This window comes from Carettochelys insculpta, chromosome 1, assembly GCF_033958435.1.
Source record: "Carettochelys insculpta isolate YL-2023 chromosome 1, ASM3395843v1, whole genome shotgun sequence".
NCBI classification, from domain to species: Eukaryota; Metazoa; Chordata; order Testudines; family Carettochelyidae; genus Carettochelys; species Carettochelys insculpta.
The window spans coordinates 265,453,558-265,477,553 of NC_134137.1; the positions used below are offsets into that span (position 1 = coordinate 265,453,558).

Consider the following 23,996-nt stretch of genomic DNA (forward strand, 5'->3'; position numbering starts at 1 on the left):
TATATTTGGGGTAAAGCTGATCAAACATACCTCCTTTTTATTTTGAAAATGATTAAAAAGAAATTAATGTAAAAAATGAAACATAGGTTTTAAAATTTGTCTCAAGTTCTCTCTTCATTTTTTGACCAGGTCTGTTCTTAATATTGTATTGGTATAAGTGAGACAAGAATAAGGCCCATTATTTGTTAAATACAAAAAAACCCTGCGCTTGTGTATATTGTCTAGCGTCATCTGTTCATTTATTTGTGTGTTATATACCCATTTCCAACCCTTTGTCTGCTTTTGTATCTTTAGGTTTTTGCATCTTTGTAGGCACCAGTCTTAAAAACAATTATGCGTGTTATCTACGAAAATTTAGGCTTATACCTTATTGAGGGCTCAAGGTGTGATCTGGTTAATTTCGGTACTCCCACCCTTTCCCTACCGAGAGCCTGGGCCGTAAAGTGCATTCCCTCACCCATGGAGCTCAGGGTAAACCTGCTTCATTTAAATACCCTTTCTGTCAAGCTCTTGGCTATACAGGTGTGCATAACCTTTTCCTCATCAAAGAGCTTATGCAGCTGTCCTCTAAATATCTGTTTATCGCAAAAAACACAAAACACATGTACTAAGTGTAACCCACACACCTATGCCCCACATGCTGTCCTATATAGTGGCCTAGATTATATAGTGTAAGATAGATTATAGCGGTCTAGGTTATATAGTGTAACCTAGGCCACTTCACAGAGAAAGAATGGGTGTCCTTTATAAACTAAGCTGAGAGCCAGCTGGCTTTTAGCTCAAACTGTAGAGGTGCCTGTACTGAGCTCCAGAGGTCCCAGGTTCAAGTCTGCCTGGGAGCAGTTACAAGTGGGGGCTTGTCTGGGATTTCATCTGGGTCTCTGAAGCTCAGGACATGCTTCCTCAACTAGGGGAAGTATGTGACCCACACACACATGTGGTTCAATGTCCTGTGTAGTGGTACCTCGATCGCTTCACAGAGAGAGGCTGTGTCCTCTCTAGCCTAATCTGAGAGCCCAGGGGCTTTTAGCTCAAACTAGAGGTGCCTGCACAAAGCTTCAGAGGTCCCAGGTTCAGCTCTGCCTGGGGGCAGTTACATAAACATAGCTTTTATGCTCACTACACCCAACATACAGACAAACTTCACCTGATGTCCAGTCAGGATCCACTCATCTGAGCATGCCAGTGGTACCTCTGCACTGAGTCATGCAGAGGGGTCAGAGTTTTAGCAGCTCGTTGAACTGCAGTCTCCAGACAGTTCCTAAATAGCATTATTTTTCAGTTACATTATATAGGGGAAACTAGCTATTCTCCTTCAGTTTTACTGTATCTATTACATCATTCATTGCCGGGGTAGCAAAAGTTAACTGGTCACACACACAGAGCTATATTTTCTCGTCCTTGCTCAAAACTTTGCTTACTTCATGCCCAAAATTGTACTTTATGCCTTCCTTTGTGCAGCTTGTCGGCATAAATTTGCTTATCAGCGCTTATCTCCTTTTTTGTTAGGGGCTTTCTGTATCCTGGTTGAATGGCGCAGCATCCGGGTGTCTTTACTTTACACCCTTTTCTTCTTGATTTTCATGGTGAAATCCCTGAGCTTCGCCCGAGGCCAATAAAGACTAGTTGCACTACTTGTCCTCAAAGTCAAAATGCTCAAGTGTTTGCAGGATCAGGGCAATATGGTTGTTAACTCTCTCGGGCTTTTCCATTATCTGTGTTAGTTCAGTAAGCAGGACAATGGGTCCCAATCATTAGGTCACTATACTGTACTATAAATTATGATAGGCTGAAAATTTGAAATCACCCAGAGGTCAAGAAATACAACATTAAAGCTGGCAATAGCAAAGTTATCTTAGCCATTATCTATTATCTATCCAGTGTATTTTATGCCATATGGGGCTTGTATCGATAGAGATATTAACACACATTAACTAGAGAAAGACGACTTGTGAATTTTATGTTTGTGAAATGTTGGTGTTGTTTTCTCTGCCGTGAAAAGTTATAGTGTGAATTGGTAACCTGGACCTGATGCATTCTATCGATTCCATCAATTTTCTAATATGTAAATACGTTTTTAAAAGAAGGCAAAGGGTGGCTGGGGAGATTATGGCCACAAGACAGGTATGGGAGCCTGCTTGTTAATTAATACTAATGAGTAGGGTGACCCTATTTCCCTATGCTGAATATTGGATACCTGGTAAAATTACTCATATTCAAGCAAGTTCCTTGGCAATCAATCAGAACTGTGAGTTCAAATTAACATCACATTGACTGAGCCCATATTAAAAAAAGAAATGCTGCGTAGTTGGAGCCTTTTTATTTACCTTCTTATTTTTAAGGCTTTAGGGTTCACACTTGGACAGGCCACACTCACACGCCTCTCTGTGACCAATTCATCCTCCTTGCCTGTTGGTCTCTACCCTCCTTACCTGGCAGTTGAAAACAGCCAAAGGAATTTTCACATCATTTTTCCAAAGCCTGCCCTGACTCACGCCACTTGTTGGAGTGCAACCCCGTGATGATAGACACCAACACAGTGCGCTGTTTCTGGGCCTCTCTCCTGAAGTACAGTAGGATAATAGCAAAGTTGAGGAAGGACTAGCACAGTAAAGTTGAGGAAAGTGCAAACAAAAGTGCTAAAGCCAACTCCCTTAGGCAGGGGAAAAGGCTGCAGCTCCCCCGTATTCATGAATGGAGTGAAGACAATTTGTGGTACACTGAGTTAGAAAGGATTTTTGGTTTCCCACGTCACTACACAGACATGTCCGACATGGGGTGTGGAGACTTTCCTCCAGCGACAGCGAGACCCCAAAATCTTTGCCGCAGGAGGGAGACTTGTCCCGGTCCTGGGGCTGCAGAATATGAAACAGATTAGTGTATCTATTTAAGAAGAGTATCTTACTTTCTTCTTACCCTCATTCAGCTCAAGGAAAGACACCTTAGGAATGAAATACAGGATTATGTTTTTGAGTATTGATTTGGGTAACAGGCATTACACAGTAAACCTAGAAAACATGTAAACGAAATTTGTAAAAGGATAAATGGACATAAACCAGTCATCAGGAACGGTAATGTACAGAAGCTGGTGGGGGAACACTTCAATCTCCCTGGACACTCAGTGGCAGATTTAAGGGTGACAGTTCTGAAACAAAAAAATTTCAAAAATCAAATGGAGAGAGAAATCTCTGAGGTGCAATTTATTTGCAAATTTGACTCCATTAACCATGGATTAAACAGAGACTGGGAGCGGCTCTCAGTTTACAAAGGCAGTTTCTCTGCTCTGGGAGCTAATATCTCCCCATTGGACTCTGACAAAGGCTCACATCCCCTGTCTGATCTGACTTGTTTTTAACTCTTTTGATAAGTACTGTTGATACAGGGCCATTTCCACCTTGCTGAATAGACCTTGTCAGCTCTGGCCCTCCCTCTTACTGGGACCCCACTTTTTAAATACCCCCCCGAAATCACCTCCCCACTCATGCATCTGATGAAGAGGGTCTTTGCCCACGAAAGCTTATGCTCCAAAATATCTGTTAGTCTACAAGGTGTCACAAGACTTCTTGTTGTTCTTGAAGCTACAGACTAACATGGCCACCTCTGTGATACTAGAAAACATGGGCGCTATCTAGTGGCCACCACGTATCATTGTAACTTCATTCTGAAGAAGGGAAATGGTGTCATGTTGCTAAAAGAAACAGTGTAATGCAGGGGTTCCCAAACTTTTTGGCATCGCGACCCCCTATTGATTTTTGAGAAACCCTCATGCCCCCCCACCTCTTCTTTACTATCATCCAACCTCCCCTTTAACAAAAAGTTCAATTCATATTTTGAAATAAACACAAAAGCTTGATATAAAAATGTTGTTTAAAATTAAAAATAAGCACAAATACTTTTTCTTGGTCCCTTGTGGTTGTCTGGTGCAGCCCCAGCCAGCTAGCTGCCTGGGCCCCATGCCAGCCTCCAGAGCTGCTCGCGCCAGCTGCCCACCCACCTGAGATCTGTGCTGGCAGAGCCACTCACCTGAGCCCCAGGCCGTCGGGGCCAGCCACCTGCTCACCCGCCAGCTGCGGGGACTAGCCGTCCACCTGCCTGCCAGCTGCGGGGACTAGCCGTCCACCTGCCCGCCAGCTGCCCGAGCCGCACATTGCTGGGACCAGCCACCCACCCACCCCAGCTGCGTGCCATCCTCCTGAGCACTCATGCTGCCAGAGCCAGCAGCCCACCCACCATCCCGAGCCGCCTGAGCCCCACGCTGCCAGGGCCAGCCACCCACCCATCAGCCCCAGCTGCCAAAGCCCTGCTCTGCTGGGGCCAGCTGCCTGAACCCCACAAGTCCTGCAAGCTGGCTGGCCGCCAAAGCCCCACAAGCCCTGCGAGCTGCCCACCCGAGCCCCTACCCTGCCCTCCCACAAAGCCAGGCACTCCTATCCCCCTATATAACCCCACTCTACTCCTCCTAAGCCCCAAACCATTTGCAGAAGGCAGCCAGCTCCACATGGGTCTTTGCCAGCTGCCTGTTCTTTATAGCGGCTGCATCAGGTCACCCATGTAAAATGACAGGGGCTGAGAGCCAGGAGCAAAGGCCGGATCTTTCTTCAGGTGGGGGGGGAGTAATGGGGGGGGCTAGGTCGCCTCATCCCCCTCTTGGAATTTCTTCACGCCCCCCCAGGGGGTGCACACCCCAGTTTGGTAAACCATGATGTGTTTCAACAATATTTTCTGCTGAACTGACATTATAGCCAGTAGCTCCTTGAAAAAAAGTGTAAACAATACTTTCGCTTCTTAACTTTAAATATGCTCAATTTTCTTCATTGTTCAGTAATTGATCTGCGTAAAAGAAGACAATCAAGGAACCTACAGACAGTTCTATTTATTCATATGACAGTAGCCCTCAAAAGCACCAAATAGGATTAGAGTCCCATTGTACTAAACAATATATTAATTTAGAGGAGGAAAATGTTTGCCTCAAAGACCTGGCAGCCTAAGATACCCAGACAAAAAGTCAGAAATAGGATAGTGAAAATGGGTCAGTTTTACAAGAGATTTGATCAAAGTGATGATGTTGAGCATACCTTTTGTTAATTCACTGTTTTCTTTTTATTTTATGCCTATGTTGAATCAGAGCTTTGCTTGCTTTATTAATACTGGTTTGGGAGCAAAACATAGAATCTTAAAAATCTAAAGCAGTAGCAGAGTAATGATTTTAATCTTAAGGATCACATCACTGATGGTTCTGATTTTTGGTTTCATATCAAGTGTAGAAAATAAGCCTGTCTATAGTGGGAAAGCTCAACAGAGTGATAATTTCCTTTAAATTAAATTAAATTAAATAAATACATATGTAAATAAAATCCTGTACTTCAGGCAAACATGCTGAACAGTAGGGTTTTCAATTCTCCTCAGGCCTCATCAGTATCCATTTTACATATGTGCTGGCTGCAACCATGATGTTTCTATGTTCAGCAAAAGAGGCACATCTTCAAGTCCTGAGGCCATGCAGGAATTACTTGGGGGCTACAACATACCCCAAAGCCTGAGCTTTAACTCAAAAGCCTGGAGTTAGGCCAGTATAGTAAAATGGAATTTTTAAAGGTAGATAATAATACTCGGTACTCTTTGAAGTGCTCGGTACTTTCTGTAACTAAATTAACAGGCCCCTTGTTTTACTTTGTTGTGTGTCAAAAATTATTGGTGTTTTTTTTTCTTTCTTTTTTCGGTAACAACTGTGGTTCACTTACTTTGCTTTATATACTGGTACTATAAAGCAAGAGGGCAAGACATTTTTAAATGTGTGAAATTGGCCTGAAATATCTAAACTGAAAAAGAGAAAAGAAAGCAAAGTTTGTGTGGGGACTTTATTTTTAAGCTACAACTTCTGAGAGATTGAATTCGGACTAGAAAAAGAGACCTGATAGACTGTAGGAGGGTAAGAAGGTAGAAAGAGAGTTGAGGCAGGTCATGCAATCTATGTTATGTACAAATGTTCTACCCTAACCCTTTGGAATCCATTAAGGTGTGTCTGCAGCTTTTTGATAGAGGACTTTGTTTTCTATTATTTTGCCTAGCTGCAAGTTGTACTTTTGTTTGCTTTGCCTTTGGCACACTTGTACTTGTTTATGTTTGTAGATAACTGTTAAAAGAATTGCCTGAGATTCCACATAATTTTACACGTGAAAGCTTGTGTGGAGCAGAGAAAGCTCACTGGGGACCTCTTGGAGGATTTGCAGGTTTTAGCACTGGTATATAATGACTCTTTTAGACTACAGTGGATTAGTGAGAGAAAGACCTGAAGGTTTTCGTGTATTGGCTCTCATGTTTTTAGAGGGGAACTGAGGAGGAGTTATAATAATTTACATTCATATAGTGCTTTTTGTCTTTTCGGGTCCTAAAACTGTTCACAAATTTAAACTGAAATACAAACCGCTTATGCTGCCTTTTTTTTTTTTTTTTGAAAAATCTCTTCTGAAAAAAGCAATTGGACGAGATTATGCAAATAAAACATGAGATCTGTAAATCAGTGCTTCATTTGCAGTTCTGATTTCCCTCATTCGCATTCCTTTTTCAAAAGAGGAATGTAGCATAGACTTAGCCTCCATTGTGATCTTCTTTTGCTCTCCCTCCCAACAACGTGAATAATCCTACTACAAAAATACAGATGTTTCATAATTATTGTTAAATAGGAAGTTGTCCTCTTGTTCATTGCTCTATCACTTTTCTTTCTGGGACAGGTAAAAGCAGAGTGATTGACTGTTTTATTAATTATAGTTAAATACTCTCCTACTGAATGTTTTTTGCCAGTATCTGACAACAGATGGCCTGTTTTATAGCCTGCCAAAGTGCAGAGTGGTTTTACACTATACGCAAGCAAATACTTGCCTCTTCATGTATGTTCATTAATAATTGTGGGGTTGTTTAAAAACCAGAAGAGGGGATATTGGAAAAACAATTTGCAGGATGTGAGCCCTATCAAATATGGATTATAATTGTGTGATACCTCATATGGATTCTAGTGTTGGTTTGTAAGTGACAAAAAGGATTGTATGGAGAGTGAGTTTTCTATATGGAAGCAGGGTCTTCTCAGGTATTTATGTGGTGCATTCCATGATGCAGTTTTCTTTTCTGGTGTTGTATCCTTGTTTGTTGAATGCTGGTTTAAGTGTATATCTTCAGAGCGTGTTCTGAGGCATCTAAGTGCTTAGCAGTAGCTAAGCAATTTCATGGTGCATTTGGGATTGTTATTAGATATGCAAAGATACATGAGGTGATCTGGGGATTTCTTGTATATAGTTATCAATAGAGTTCCATTGTTGAAGCTGATTGTGGTGTCCGGGAGGCTGATGCTGAGGTGGGAATGTTCTAGAGAGAGTTAGGTGGATGGATGGAGGTCATTAAAGTTGTGTTAGAAATCTGTGAGGGAGTGGGTTGGGGTGGACAAGGCCCTGAGGTCTGCTGACAGAGATCCTGTGGTCCTGCCACATCCCCGCCCCAGAGAAGTCACAGAGATATCCTCCAGTCAGGCTAGAGGTGCTACAGGAGGAAGCAGCTTATCAGGGGCCAGGAAGGCCTTGTAAAAGGAACTGCAGGACTAAACAGCAGTCAGTGCCTCTGGAGACCTCAAAGTGTGCAGACTGGGAGAATGGTTGGTTGAGAGGGCAGGAGCTCTGTAGATAGCTCCAGGTGGATAGTTTATCAGAGGCCACTGGACTATGCTGGGACTCTGAGATAAAGCCTTGCAGGAACAGCAAGGACACTGCCTCCAGGAAGGCAAGATCTGGGGGCTCAAGGAACAGACTCAGAGACACTACAGAGGGCACTGAGATGGCTCCCTGGTAAATGTATACCCTTGAAGGGTGATGTTTGATTTGCATGCAAGTTGTATGTGACTTGTCTGAAGGGCTGTGTCGCTGAAGAGGTTTTGAAAGAACAGAGAGTGCAAACATACACACTTGGCCAAAGGGGGTGCTTATGAGATGTGAGTGCCACTGTGTTACAGGGAGTTTAGAATGTCTGTTGAGAGGATGAAACTGTCACCAGTGCATCTCAGGTATATAATTGCTTTTGTGTGAATAAAGGCGGAAGCCAGAAATGAAATCATAACCTGGTGTCTTAGCTGTTATCATATCCCCTTCTCAGAAGCATATATCCCCCTCTCTTTTTCAGACTGCTGAAGTGGCATTGGCCAATCTGAAGAATAAATATGAGAATGAAAAATCAATGGTGACGGAAACCATGACCAAACTGCGAAATGAATTAAAGGCGTTGAAAGAAGATGCAGCAACCTTCTCATCCTTGAGAGCAATGTTTGCAACCAGGTAAGGGAAACTGTGTCACAGTCTTCTCACCTGCTAAGGAGTTGAAAGCAAGCATATGATGGGAGTGAAAGAACATTCTCACCTACGTGCGTTTCTTCTCATACTCTTCATGCACTAGTGTGTGGAAACCAAAACTACTTTCCTCGGTGAGAGAGACAAGGTGAGTGAGGTCATACCTCTTATTGAACCAACTTCTGTTGGTGGAAAGTACAAGCTTTTGAGATTTCTGCAAGGGCAAAGCTTTGTTGGATGAAGGAGTAAGAAGTTTGTAATGCAGACTCTGCCAAAGTTTCAAGCTTTCACAAGGCATGAGGCTGCATGCCTCTTGAAAATAATGTTTTTGAATGGAATACCAGGATAGCCTTGGGTGAAGTGTTACAAATAACTACATTAGCACTCTCTATATTTGTCTTTAAATTGTTTTTTGGAGTGGAAAATAAATGTTAGATTGGTGTGACTTTTGTTCTCATTCAGAAAAGACACATGGTAAGTCTACCATATAAAAACCTTCACCTGGCTAAATTCCATCTTTGTCCTTGCCATCTGATTCATAATTTATCATTGTAAAAAATCTGTAATTCTCCTCAGTAAGGCTCTGTTATAACCCAGCATGGATAATTATCAGGTTACTGCAATTTCTCACTGCCCTGTAAATTATTATTTGCTCCTGCTGTTGGTAGTTCATTTATTACCCTCTCGTTCATAGGTTTAAAAATGTCACACACATTCTGCAGTGAATTTTTCAGTTCTTCCCAGGAGGATTGTAATTAATCACATCTTGTCTTTTGGTTTTTTGCTAAAGGAAACTTTCATTTTTAGCTGGTTTCTTAAAGGTGTTCAGCAAATGATTTTTTTGAAAAGATCCAGCAGCTGCAGCAATACGTGCTGAATTTGCCCAAGTAACCAAGGAAAATAGAGATTCAGCACTTCGTGGGATTAAATCACCCTACTTTCCCCCTCTCTTCTCACACCGCATTGACTGCAGGTTCCTGGTTCATCTAGTGCCCTAGTGTAACCTTCTTACATGCACAGTTTCTTACAGGAACTTTTCTGTAGTAATTAGGAGCCAGATCAGCAGCTGATTTGAGTAAATTAGCTTCAGTGACTTCACTGGTGTGTAGAAACTTTCTCCGGAAATGAATAGCTTTTTAAATCCATTTTTTGAATCTTGTAAAAAGCACACTTTTTGAGGTATGCATGGATGCAGGTCAGTCCAGACTACAATAGGGTCCTGAGAAGGGTGTGGCATTTGTGGGTATGAGACCAACTATTTATCATGTGACGCATGAGCCAGTAATCTGTTATGTGGCTGACCTTTCAACAGTTTGAAAGCGGAAATGGCAAGATACTTTTAGAAGCATACATTTCTAAACTCTGTTAGGTTTCAGGGATGATCCAAAGTGTATTGGAGACAATGGACATTTTTCTGATGACTTTACTGGGCTATGTATCAGGATGTGAAAGACTATAGATATTCTTGTAGGTCATCTTTTAATTACTGACTGACCATGAAAAATAAAGTGACTGTCAAGTTATCAGCAAAAATAAGAGAAGGGGCAAGTTACAGACTCTAGGACTTTCTTCCTCCTTTAGGACATGGGTGATTAAAATTGATAAGTATATTTACCATTAAAGAAAGTTGTCCATATAAATTTCCTTTTTATTGATTAGGGGGTTTATTCCCTTTACTGTGATACAAATTACACCCTTTTGTATTCAGTTCCGGAGAAGGCTCTCATGGATGTACTCTTCACACCTCCATTGTTTTTAAGAATATCCTCTTCTCCCATTTGCAGCAAACATCCTAACATGGTGAATGTGGAACCAGTTTTAGGACCATATACTCCTAAGGTTTGTCTTGCACAGAACACAGTATCAAAATGCATTAAGATGTGTCTTAGATATGCCCATAGCTAATGTGTGGACTATATTTTATACTGTGTCCACTTCACAGATAACACATTGACTGTCTGTGTTTAAAATTTCACCACAGAGCCTACATATCAGTAGGATTCTGATATTTTGATTCTGCTCTGCTGAAAATGTCCTCTCTTCTTCACTCCGAATTCTAAGGAATTTTCTATTTGTCACTTTTTCCAAATGCTCAAATGGTATAGCAAGCTGATGTCCTGTTTTGAAACATTGTTTGTCTCAATAAAAATGACAACTCTAAACAATGTCCTGTGGGCTCCCATTCAAGAAAAAAAAGATGTTTTAAAAATGGGAGACTGTGCGTTTTTTTTTTTAATTGTGACTCTATTGTAGCATAACTTTAAACATGAAAATTAAATTGTTTAGTCTGCTTTGAAGAAAAGTAGAGTGGTCCCTATGGTAACGTTGCATCACATGAACCCTGTTTCTGCATCCATACTGCAGCAAAAGCATTTCTTGAAAGAAGTTATAATAAATAAGACGCATTTTATGAAAATACTGGTGTGACAATTATTTCTTCTGTTTTACAGCATTTGGAAGCAAAGTGTTTTTTCCTAGATGCAGTACACTTTTCTGTTTTATTGGGTAACTTCTGTTTGTTATGGTGCTCAGATATACCGTATTTGTGGCAATGAAGCATTCTAAATTCACTTCTTGAAGGGAGAAATAGAAATCCAGTTCCTCACATGAGCAGCTTCCCCTCCTGCACATGTTCCTCACAACTCTAGATCCCCCTCTCTCCCTCACGCACACACACCATGGTCTGCTAAGATAGCTGTTATTTTGACTTTTGCTAAGGCTCGACAGGCCATGTTAGCTGAGCAGAGAAGTATTACGTGGTGGTGGGAAAGAGACTCAATCTCTTAACTGGACATCTCCAGACACATAGGCAACGTGTGGGCTGCACAGGGGTCATATGAACCCACCAACAATATTCTACACCCAAACTCACTGTCAGCGCCGTGCTACTTCCAGTGAGAGGTGGGGGCAGTCCCACCTGTCCCTGGAGAAGGGTGGGGCATGGGCAGAGAAGGGACAGGAAGGGGAGGAGCAGGGGCATGTGGCCAGTGACACCCCTTGAATTCCTGCACCAATTGCCTTTGTCCAGAGACATTCTAAGGTTTGAGATTATTTTAAAGGTGAAGAAGTTTGTGTAATTATGTTCTGGTGTGCTAGCTGGACTCCATTAAAAGGTGCTTTCAGCCATAATTCTTTTATAACGGCATTTTTTGTTTATGAATATTAATAGGATGTTCATGCTGAAGTTTATTCATTGGGGAAGTGATCTGCTGGGGCCATGGACATACACTGAACCCTGCTGGAGGAGTAGAATTTGAGTTGCTATTTATTGCATAGACAAGCAATAGCTGACCTAATTCACTGCTTCCCACCTGAGCCCCAGATCAGATCCCTAACCCACCCGTGCAATCTGTTGCTCTTTCCCATATCCCTAAACCAGGTATGAATGCCCAGCCCTCTCTACTCTTTCTGAGTCAGGGGCAGAAGGTTTGAGCATCATTCCTGTGAAGCAACAGATAGACTCACACATGGAGTGAGCACAGAAATAGATTAAACCTTTTAAAAAAATCTCAATCTAAATGCCAAAGTAGATAATATGGTGGGAGGAGGTGAGAAGTGGGTCTAATTCTGAAGGCAGGGAGAAGGGGTCTTTTTAAGCATTCAAATATATCTTACACTATTCATAAAGATATTTTTATAGTAACTGAATCTCTACATATCTGTGCCTCCCAAGCTACCCATGCAGAGAAACAAAAAGACAGAGTGAGAAACTGAATTTCATTGAAGACTTGTAAAACTGTTCCATTTCCAGCACTGAATGGACTTATATAGTTCACCGGAGATGAGCGGTTTTCATCCTGTGGTGTGCAGCCATCTAGGGATCCGCAGACCACCACCTCCATTTGAAATTTTAGGGGCAAATGAAAGGAGGTAGAAAACCTCTGACACAGATCAGTGTGCATGCCTATCATGACCAAAGGTTTAAAATGATGCACTGTAGACCTGTACCAAGGGGGAAAGAGAGGTCCTGTTGGTGAAGAGGGTGAGACCCTTTTTCTACAATGAAGTTTGTTATGTTTTATGGCTGGAGCAGGGGATTAGGAGTCATGATTACTTGATTCTAGGCAGGGATGTAAAATCCTGTTTAATTGGTTGACTGGTTAAACACTATGTATAATGAGTTAACCAATTAAACAAGTGGGGCAAGAGGTATGGCTGAGCTCCTGTAAAGAGAATAGCTTCCACCACTGTGTGGTTAAAGGAAACCTGTGGCACATCTGAGAGTTAGCAACCACAAAAGTCAACCACAGCCTTTGATTTGTCTCTTTTGATGATGCTGATGTTTTCAACAAAATATAGAAACATTTGGCCCATTGCTTCTGAGAGATTATAGCATACTTTGGGTGGTGGCGTACAATACATCAAGAGATGTAAGTGGCAGGAAATGAACTGTCGAGATGACTTATTGCTCTTCTGAAAATAAATGTATGATGTAGAGAACATTAAGGATAACAATCAGAAAACTGCTTTTAATAGGTCATCAACCAGTAAGAACCAACCAGTATGTCCAAATTTCTGAAGCCAATTTGTGTTTGTCTAAATTGGTTTTAATAACATACATCTTCATTAAACATTATATTTAAATAATAACTGCATGGTTACACTGTTTAACAAGGCATTTGTGCTCTTCTAGAGAATGAATATTCTAAATCCTAAGACCAACTAATTTTATCACAACAAGGAAACTACACCATTGGTGTACAAAGGCAAGGCAATCAGTTCTATTGCCAGTGTTACACACTGCAAGTGTTTTATTGTTGATTCTAGTACAGGTTGAACCTCTCTCATCTGGCACCCTTAGGACCTGACAGGTGCCAAACAAGAGAATTTGCTGGACGATGGGAGGTCAATATTGTCTAACACATTACCAACACTTCCACTGCTTACTGGGCTCTAAGAAAACATTTTGGGGTAAATTCAGCTAAATAACACCACAGAAAACTGAGCGCCAGGACCGGTAAACAAACTTTATGACCCCCAGGATACTGGGACACACCATGATAAGTGGTCATCTGACTAGCATCATGCCAGATTACAGATATTGCTGGATGAGAGAGTTCCAGATTAGAGAGGTTCAAGCTGTAGTTGCATTTTTTTTTTAAATTTCCCACTGGGATTTAGTTAGAATGAGTTTCTTTATCTCTTCCTGGGTAAACTGAAGAGGAAAATTGTAGAAGGGAGACACAAATTTCAGATATCATGTATATTACAGCCATTTATTTTTCAAATCAATTTAGTTTTCAGGATGCTGACATCATGCTAATGGCCCTGCCAAACTGATTTATTAAAATAGCAAACTGCTTCTAGCAGAGACAGGTATCGAAGATTACTATAAGCCAACCAACATTTTGGTAATATCTGTTTTCCCTGTGGCTTAAATAGTTAAATGCAGTCATGCTTGTTAAAGCTCTGTTTAAAAAAAAAGGCAAGTATTACTGAAGCTATGGCTAGCTTATGGTCATTTTGTTTCCAATTAAAATGACTAAAATCACAGGAAAGAAGAGAATAATGTATATCTAGATTTAGTAAGAATTTTCCAAAATTTCTAACTGAAGGATGGAAGTCCTAGACTGAGTGAGGTTTCACCACTCATCAAGAATTCAGAGGGTTATTGTGAGTCAGACATTTTGAAATAAAAACAAAATGGTGGTTTAGGTGTTTATTTACTGTTGAAGTGTCTTTTAGGGCTAATTTTCTCTCTTTTAGATTGTTGTAAAATCATAGTAACTTGATAAACTTCAGCAGACTTACTGTGAGTGACACTTAAATAGGGTTTTTTGGTGTTTTTTGTTTGTTTTGTTTGTTTGTTTTTGGCCCTTGGTACAAAATGGTGAGATTTTGTTATTTAAATTAGTCTTTTTGCATTCTGTGGTGAATTCAAACATTTTTAATATCAAAATATCAAATGTGGTTATTGCATATTTTAGGGTTTTTTGTTTTTTAAAAAAAAGAAAGTAGGAAGTGTTTGCTACTGCTGAAGGAGTGATGCTGTCTCATTCTAGTTATTCAAGGAGCAGCCTGAGAATCAGTTCAACCGTACTGCATCCAGCAAGAATTCTGACCGGAAAAGAGGCTCTTCATTTAATACAATTAAAGCTGTTTCCCTACAGCAGCTGACGAATGCATGACACTATGTCTTGGTCCACTGTTTAGCTTTACACTTCCCTATTAAAAGCCACACCAAGTCAGACTCATTTTTCATTTTCAAAGCATTTTATAAATATTAACCTTATCACTTGGGTGATATAGTCACACCTCAAAACCTGCCAAGGACCAAATAAGAGATGTAATGTGGGTCAAAGTCCCAAAGAGAGGGCAAAAAGGAAAGCTGTTTAAAAAAAAAAAAAAATTCCTCCAACTATTTAGTGTTTGATTTCTTTGACAATTCTGTTCATGCTTTCCTAATTCTTGGGTAAATAACATACAGTTAGAAATGTGAGAGAGTGTCAGGTTGTTGTAAGATCAGTGATTTTTTTTTGTGCAAGAAATTGCTGGTACCGAGTACTGGCAGCTCGGCAGCCCCAGCTCTGGGATTGGCTGGGAGTGGGGGATGGGAAGCCAGCTGTGTGCTGACCTTTTTTTTTTTTTAACAAAAAAGGGACTGTGTAAGATAAAAACGTAGATGTAAAAGGGACAGAAAGTGTATGATCAGATGTGAATTATTGTTTAGCTCCAACAAGTGATGTGAGAACTAGGTAGTTCAGGAGGATGGTAATGGGAAAGAAAACTTGAGTTTATAATTCACCACTTCAGATTCTGCTTCGTTGGGGTGGAGAGGCAGATAGAGTGTCTGAAAGATATGACCACCAGACAGAGCTTGTGTAAAATGAGCAAGTGTCCGTATCACAAAACCCTACTCCCTCCAATGTGCTCAACTGGCTCCCCTATTGAAAGTTTGGCCAAGGACGGAATGTGTCCAAACACTGAACAACCTCCTGAGCCTAAACACGGTATATACCTTTTGAAGAATTAGCACGGGACAGTCATTGATCTCATCATACAAACTATGCAATACTGGGTACTGAATAAAAATATTGCTGTTCCTGCCATATTGTTTTGTATAATAGTTTGCTTTAGGTGGAATTATGACTCCCTTCAGTCTATGTAAATTATTAGTTTAATTTGCCCACATCACAGCTGTGCTGAGAATTAGAGGTGGTCTTAAACCAAAACCAAAATCATGAGCTGGATCTGAAATCTGAAAAGTTTTCGTGGGCCACATCAGTACTCGGATTCAAATTCTCCTGTTGAAATTGAGCATTTGAAAAGCAGATCTAAATCCATATTTTCTCAAAATAGTTGGGAGCCAGGTGGAGATCAGGTCTATTCTAGATATGAATTTAAGCTGTGATGTTGATGCAAATAAGCCCTGTCGTTTAGATTGGGTGTTGATTCAGGCCCATCTCTGCTTTGCTCTGCGTGGTTCTTAGACTGCTTCACAAGATTTCTACTCCATTTGTTTCTCCAGGTGTGATGAATATGTCACACAATTGGATGAAATGCAAAGGCAGTTGGCAGCTGCAGAGGATGAGAAGAAGACCTTAAACTCTCTGTTGAGGATGGCTATCCAGCAAAAACTTGCCCTTACCCAGCGACTGGAGGATTTAGAGTTCGATCATGAGCAGTCCCGACGCAGCAAAGGCAAGCTTGGAAAGAGCAAGGACAGCCGCTCTAAAGTAAGTGAGGAAGCTTCAGCCACCGTGCCAACCATAGACACTTTCCTCCTGCATAGTCAGGGCCCACAGCAACCAAACTTTCTGGTCAGCAGTGGCACTCAGAGGAAAAGGTATGCATGCAGTGATCTTTATAGTACAGTGCAGTGGCCAGATTTTAGTTAAAATCATTCACTGAATTGTAAACAGATTATTTATTATGATGTTGGTTGGGAAGAGGGGAGAAGGGTGGGTAAAAATAATGGCTGATTGAAAGTCAAAGCCTGGCTAAGTTTGTTTCTGATTCCATCTACCCCATGTTATCTCCTCCTTTCTGATATAGCTTGAGGCTATATTCCGTCAATGTTTCAATGCACCTTGTGTGTCCATTTCATGTTTTGCATACAGCAAAATAGTGTCCAGAAATGAAGAAAAAAAGCTGTGCTCTGTGAGCACATCAGTGCTTTTTTCAAAACAAACAAAATTTTTTTCTGATATGCCTGATCAGTATTTGCCTCAGTCTCCTCATGAGTGGGAGAGAGATATGGATGTGTTCACTCTGCATATTCAAAGGGAACAGCTGCTGTCGATAACCTAAAGCAAATGTTCTAGCTGAATGAATTCTGATGTCGTCTTCTGACTGTCATGCCAAAGCTGTGTAACTGTGGAGATGTCAGTGGTTCTGACATTGAAGAGGACTTCCGTTAGAGAAGTGTTGTGCTTGTTTGTTCATTCCCTTTCCCTGTTCTTTCTGGTCGTGATGTAAAGGTTAAGAAATGTTCAGGGAGACTACTTACATACCGAATAAAACGATGAAGGAGGGTAAATGAATAAACCTCACCTCCTCCTCAAATATGAAAAAGAATTCCCCACACAGGCAACGTGTTCTGTTGTTGAAACAATAGAAGGTGGCAACACTAGCTGGTTTTACCTGTTAAATAAAGTAACGTGCTGTCATTTGTTAGGCATTTAAAGATAATTAAAGTAAAACTCTTTTGTTTCCATATGTATTTTTCTTGGATCTCCTGCAAGACTATTCTCACCTTCCCCTTGTGATCAGAGCCATCCCAGGACTTCAGGGACCCACCTACAGAATATATTAAGAGCCCCCCTTGATCCCACCTCCACAGAATCATTTCTTCTGAGGGGCCCCCCTTCCATGAGTGAACTCATCCATTGGTACCGTCTCAGCAAGGAAAAAAGGTTAACCGTGGCCATACCAGGTAAACATTTTTTCCTTGGGTGCATGTGGTGCAAAATGATTTAACAGAATAGGGGACCCCTAAAACTGCACGCACAACATAATTTGGGTGCATTCTGTCAATTTTACAAGCAAAATGTCCTCTTTTGTGTAATCTGTTTCAGCTGCTGGCAGAATATTAGCTCCCACATGTACAAAAACTGGTTCTAGATGGTGTGGGACAAGTTAGTCCTGTGTGTAAGTGGAGACAGTTCCCATTGGGATCCACAGGAGTTGCACCCAGTTACTTCAGCCCTGAGTTTGTTCCAGTTAACCAGTGATAAAAATGCACACTGAAAGCGAAAGAGGAATCGGCAGTTCAAGAACTCTCATAATAGCATATAATGACTGGAAAATAGACATAGGCCAAAAATATAACCTGTGTCCCTCCTGCTACTTGACAGAGTTTATTAAAGGCAATGTTAAATTCACAAAAGATTTATTTTATGTAAAAATAACTCACGGGGTCCACATCTTGACGGGAAGTTCTTCTGGTTCCTAAGGCCATGCCACCTTTACCTTTGTGGTGGACAAATGAGTTGTTTTGTTTTGTTTTTTAACTTAGAAGGCAGTAATAATTGTCTCTGGCTGACTGTGTTTTTAGCCTGCTAACATGCGTGCTTTTGATTGGCAATAGATGTGTTTAACTGTTTGCTCTGAAGCTTGCCAAGCAGAGGAGGCCCAAACAGAAAATGTAAGAGGTAAAAACCAGACAGGTGGCATTCTCTGAAATAAATAAAATATCTGCTATTAGAAAATGGCATAATACATCACAATACGCTGTCTCTCCCTTGGTGAAAGCAATAAAACATCAAGCTTTTAGTAATGTGATTCACATAACACTGGCTCAGATGCCAAATGCAAAACTATAGGAAGCACAAACAAAGCAGACGCCCACAAGATTCTACTGTCAAAAATCGAATGGCTGCTGGAGAAAGCAGCTAAGAACTGGCAACCTTGCACAGCAAATCATATCTATCTGTCATCAGGAATTCCTTTTAACTATTCCCTTTGCATTTCTCTAGCAGCACTATAAAGTTTACTTAGAATAAACAACTGGCCCTTACCTAATAGGACTATTTCAATAGGAGCATCTGGAAGGAATTGTGTCGGTATTTTTCATCATGTGAAGGAAAAGGTTGTGCTCCAAGAAAGAGGAGGTTGTGTGTATCTATAACGACCTTCATGGTCTGTTAATTAAACACGGATAGTAACTGTGGTTATGATTACTATTTCTGGAGGCCACTGAAGCTGTGTCTACACTACAGAGTTCTGTCGACAGACATCACTGTTGACAGATATTTCCTGATAGAACCTCTGTCTACAGAACATGTCCACACCTAATACCAGCTCCCTCTGTCAGCTCCTTATGTTGACAGAGAATGTGCACATACCCTGACTGCTCTGTCGACAAGAGTGGCCTCCAATGACCTGGAAGTGAGGGTTGCATGGATGTTGAGCCCTTCCTGGGGCAACAGCCCAGCCCAGCCCACCCTTAAAAGGACTCCCCAGGCTACATTCCCTGCCCACGCCAAGGCTTGCATGCCGCTAGGAGGGACAGCAAAGCTAGTGCAGGGCTCCCTGGCTTACTGAGAGAGACTTTGGCCTTTCCAGTTTGCTATGCCGCCAGAGCAGCCCCTGCGCTTGCGCTGGCCAGCCCATGGCTGCTGCTGCTTCTGCAGTATGTCATCCCTGCCGTCCTTCTCCTCCTCCAGAGGAGGGACGAGCCTGACCCTTCCCATGAGGAGGAAGCCATCGTCGCTGCTGCCTTTCTGTGGTGGTGCCCACTCGCCAGAGTCATCAGGCATGTCTGGCGCTACATCACCAGCTCAGACTGGTGGGACCGGCTGGTGCTGGGCGAGTGGGACGACCAGCACTGGCTCCAGAATTTCCGCATGCAGAAGGACACCTTTCTGGGGCTGTGCCCCTGGCTTGCCCCCATCGTCTGCAGGGAGGACACCCACCTCCAGCTTTCCATCTACCTGGAAAAGAGGGTAGCTGGGCCAGCTGGTCCCACCAGATGGCAGTGGTGCTGTCAAGGCAGTACATCAGCTGGTACCATGCCTGTGTCTGCCACTCCTGGTCCCCTGCCCACTGTGCCTTGTCAGCCCTAGCTGCCGCTCCATAATGTCAGCAACCTGCCCAAGGGCCCCAGGGTCCTGCTTGACCCGGTGACTAGTCCTCCATCCATGGGGCTGCCCACACCACTGTGGCGCTGTGCTGCACCCGGTGCTGGTGGTTCTGTGGCTGTGCCTGGCTACAGCTCTGGCTCCAGGAGCAGCTCTGTCTCCTCGCGGGGGCTGGCTGGCCCTGGTGAAGAGTGGGGCCCAGCCCAGCCTGCCAACGGTCCAGCTGGAGAGGAGACAAGGAGGCAAAATGGTAAGTCATTCCCTCCTCTTGGCCCCCGTGGCCCTCCCAGCCCTCACACCCGCATGCATGCAGCTTGGGGCACTGTCCATGGGTGTGAGTACAGCCTGTGGCCTGCAGGCATGCCTGCAAGCAGAGTGCGACAGTCCCCAGTGGTGTGTCTGGGACTGGGCCTTTGCTCCTGTGGCTGTCCTGCCCCCAGCCATGTTGGGGCAGGTAGGCCCCCCCGGGCCCTGGAGCCCAGTCAGTCTCCCCTAGGGCTGGCAGTGGGACAGTGCCAGTTCCCTGCAGCTGCATGGTTGGACCAGGTGGACCACTGTGCCTTGAGCAAATATGTAGTTCTGGTTTTGCAGAGTGGGATCCCCCGTGAGCCAGCCCAGTGGGGATCGCGATATGCCCCACCCTCGCCCACCCCTGGGCCCCGGGATGTGTGCCCCGTGGGGTACTCACCAGCAGGGACCTCGAAAAAGTCCGGTGAGGGCCTGGAGGTGTCCTGGCTGGAGGACGAGCCAGATTCCAGGCAGAAGGCCAGGGTACCATCGCTGGCCAGGGAGGTAGTGCTGCCCTCGGGCTGCTGCTCCACCGGGCAGGACTCCAGCTCCATGGGAGGGTTGTCCTGGGAGGTGTTCAGGAAGCTGGGCGGGGAGGTGTTTTCCACCCAAAGGAGCTCATGTAGCTCACTGTAATGGGGCAACTGAGCCATCGGGCCCCTGAGTAGTGGGCATCATCCCAAGCCCAGATATAGCCCTGCCACAGTTCTTTGATTTTTGCCAAGCAGGGTGTCCCTGGTCTGCCAGTGCTGTGGTGACCCAGCTGTAGCCCGAGGCATTCTGTGTCTTGGCTGCCACGTCCAGCAGCGCTGTCTCCTCTCCCCAGACGCTGATGAGGTCTCGGACCTCGGGGTCTGTCCAGGATGGGACATGCCTCCTCCTGGCCAGGGGTGTGTCCTGGAGCTCCTCTCCCTGCTCCCTGGTGGGCCGGGCTGCTGCCATCACTTTAGAGTGGCTGCAGAGAGTGGCAGTGGGCAGGCTGCAAGCACACATGTTGGCTGGGCTGCTCGTATGCTGCCTACTTCCTGGTATGGAGTTTCCAGGGCTGCTGTCCCTTTAAGGCTGGCTGGAGGAGCAGAGCATAGAGCTCTGCTTGGGGTGGACACATCGTCTCCCAGCCCCAGGTGGCTGACGCCATGGAGGACTCCTCTGTCGACAGAAGATCGTCTCCACTACTTTTCTTAACAAAATCTATCTACAGAGGTGCTGTTCATCAAACTTTCAAGACAGAGCTCTGCTGGCAAAACTGCTGCGTTCTCTTGACAGGTTCTAGACAGAACACATTTGCAGTGTGGACGCTCCCTAGTTTTGTCGACAGAAGGCCTCTTCTGTCAATAAAACTTTGTAATGTAGACACAGCTTTACATATTAAAGGAAGCTGATCTTGGATTGTTTGCATACTCAACTCAGTTTGAAATAAGTGTGACTTTTGGGTGCATTCAGGCATTGCAACGGTAGCTTTTTGTAAAGGAATTTCTTCTGTTAACGTAGAATTTACGAGATTCACATATCTTAAAATCAGATGGGGCCATTAAGATCCTCTCATTTGACCTTCTGCATAACAGAGGCCAAATAACATGCTGGTGCTTGAAAAGCAGAAGCATTCAATTGATTCAAATGCCTTCAGTCAGACAGCATGCTCTAGGTATACCAACATATTCTCAATGACTAATAGGTTCTTAAGACAGTAGCTATATATTCCTGTATTCCTTTTCCTTCTCTAGGTAAGATATCCGTAAACAGCCTCCTGAAGGTGGATTTTTTTTTGGTGGGGGGCGGGGCTTAAATGCTTTCATACAGCCTTCATCTCAGTGAGTAAACCGGTTATAGTGTTTTTCTTTTTTTGCCAAACTGATCTCCTACTTACCACTTAATAATAATAAAGGCAGAGAGTTATAACCTTCCGCATTTTACTTTACAGTTAAGTGTAGTCAACAAAGCTTTATATCAACTTTAGGTTTAAAGATTACCCAGGTCCCATTTTAGAAAAGAGATTGTGAATGAGAGTGGGGAATTGTCTAATGTTGTTCTTATTGAAGTAGGCTTAATTCCATTATATTACTCTCCCAAGCAGAAAGTATAGGGACTCCTTATTCTGTTGTCCATTTTTACAGGAATTTTGTAAGCTCCTTGTGTCAGCAACTGGATTTTTTTTCCATGTATTTTACAGGGTCGGGCACAATGCTTGGTGGGGAACAAATAGCAATACCTCTTCTTCAGACGGATTGTCAGCTAACAAAAACATCCAAACCCAAATGACACAACAGGATGAAATGCAAAGATTATAGCTGCGGTCTTCATTTGTATGAAGAGTCACAAGTAGAATTAGCAATAGAATTCAGAAATGATAACAGAATTAATTAAAACATCCACAAGCATCCTAATGAAGTTTGCAACCCTTCTTCTGCAAACTTTTCCTGTGCTCTTTTTACCCAACTTCTATGACACTGTCTTAAGAAGATTCTAAAACCCATTTCTCCTACTCCTTTTGTGTTTTATATATTTCTTCTTCAAATCGCCACTTTAAAGAAACCCAGCCTTCTGGCCCAGTAAGACTGTCTGGCAGTCACATTGATGTCTATCAAGTTCACTTTTTTTTTTTTTTTTTTTTTTAACGAATGACCCTGTTCAGATGGTTAGTTCTCTTCATGTACATTTTAAATCCCCTATATTTAATTTTATAAATGAAAATGTGTCCTTCTGTTTATTATACTTTCTAACAGGTAGTGAACACCAAAGTCAGGCTGAACTGTGCCTCCCAATCTACCACACCCTTGCCTCCATTCTCAAAACTTCCTCAAGCTTATGGCTATTGGGCTGAAATTATCCATACTTGGTTTGAGTTCTAAGATGGATTTTCTCACAAAAGTTTGAGGAGAAATTGGTCCAGGCATAGGAGAGTAATGCAAGAATGAAAAAAATATAGCTGAAGTTAGGAGCTTCCAAGGTGTATTTTTTTAATGTTCTCAGTGAGGAAGTAAAAAAAAAACAGTGTAAACAGTATTGGTTCAGTAATTTTTTTAAAGTTATGAATCTTTAAAATGAGCATTTCCTTCAGAAGTAAGTTTCACCCAAATGTCCTTCCGAATTCTCTAGTTGTTCATTAATTCCCAGTGTGTTGGGGTTAGAGATACATTTGATGAAGATGAATGGCTAAAAGAAGTGAACTTGTTGCAGAGACATGAGTTACGTGTCTTACATACTGTGATTAGCTCCCTGTGCACCACAGATTGCATTCTCCTCTGTGTTGTTTATTTGTTCCTTGCTGCCACCCTTCTTTTAGATCTCCTGCTTGGTGCATCCCCTGGCTACCTTAGTCATGCCATGCACTCCTCCCTACTTCTGGGGAAATGCTGGCTGCTACTGGCCCTTTGGCAGAGAGTAAGTTGGGTCTGGTGTCTGCAGCAAGGGACTTCCAGGGTGAAGATGACAGGATGAATCTAACCCACACCAGTAAAGCATGACTGAGTTAAAGAACTCTCAGGAAAGAATTCTTGACTCCTTGATCCCAGTTAGCTCCAACACACCACTAAATCAGTACATCTGGACCCTTCTGATTTCAGCTTATTGCAGTATGATCCTCCAAGGTTCTAACGGCAAGGTTTCTTACCGCAATTGCTGAAGAACACCCATCAATTCAGTGCCAAAATTCTTTGTTTCACTTCCTCAGGGAACTGGTATTAGGTGTACTGTGGTCTTGCCGCACACTACACTGGAATCTCAGTTTATGGATCACATCTAAGATTGAAATTTCTTCCCCCTCTTACCTTGTCAATATACTTTTAAATGCTGATACAGCTTACTTCTCCACTAGCCTGAGCCAACCAGCATGTGCATCCTGCTGCTGAAGCCCTCAGTTGTGTGTGATGGTTTTCCTACTTGTGTGAGAAAATGAGAGCAGAAAGGGAGCAAAAGTTCCCATAATATCTTTTATTCCTTCCACAGGAGTCTCGGTGATGAACTTAATGCTGAATTTAACAGCCTCATAGCATGCAATATTGTATAACCTATGACCTGTTATTTTCAGTTGTAACTGCACTTTTTCCTCTCTAATTTTCAGAAACTCTCGTAGATGAAGTTATGAGATGGTCTTTAATATTCCACAGTCCCAAATTTGACAGAGGCCGTGTTTCCTTTGTCCTTTCTAGATTTTGTCAATGAAGGGAAGGGGAAAGGTCCAAGATTGGTTCTTAGCATTCTTTCTTTGTGTTCCCTATTATTTTGACGTAAAAGTTCTTTGTTCAGAATTTCAGGCTAAAATGATTCCTTTCACTTCCCTGTGGTGGTCCTTGGAGTTGGAGAACAAAGCTTTAGATGCTGGTTTTATATGAATCTTCTGAACACAGTAGAATAACTCATG

The 23,996-nt window shown here is 42.7% G+C and overlaps 1 protein-coding gene across 4 annotated transcripts in view; it reads left to right on the forward strand.

Annotated features, from left to right (window-relative positions):
• Positions 1-23,996, forward strand: part of BICD1 (BICD cargo adaptor 1) — a 250,830-nt gene that overhangs the window by 191,026 nt on the left and 35,808 nt on the right. For 3 of the 4 annotated variants that reach the window (XM_074983789.1, XM_074983791.1, XM_074983790.1), the window contains 2 exons: positions 8,164-8,315; positions 15,796-16,165. In XM_074983789.1, coding sequence (XP_074839890.1) covers positions 8,164-8,315; positions 15,796-16,165 — 522 coding nt within the window. Of the gene's footprint in view, positions 1-8,163; positions 8,316-15,795; positions 16,166-17,011; positions 17,203-23,996 lie in introns of those variants that run through there. The other variant, XM_074983788.1, reaches the window with a different exon arrangement.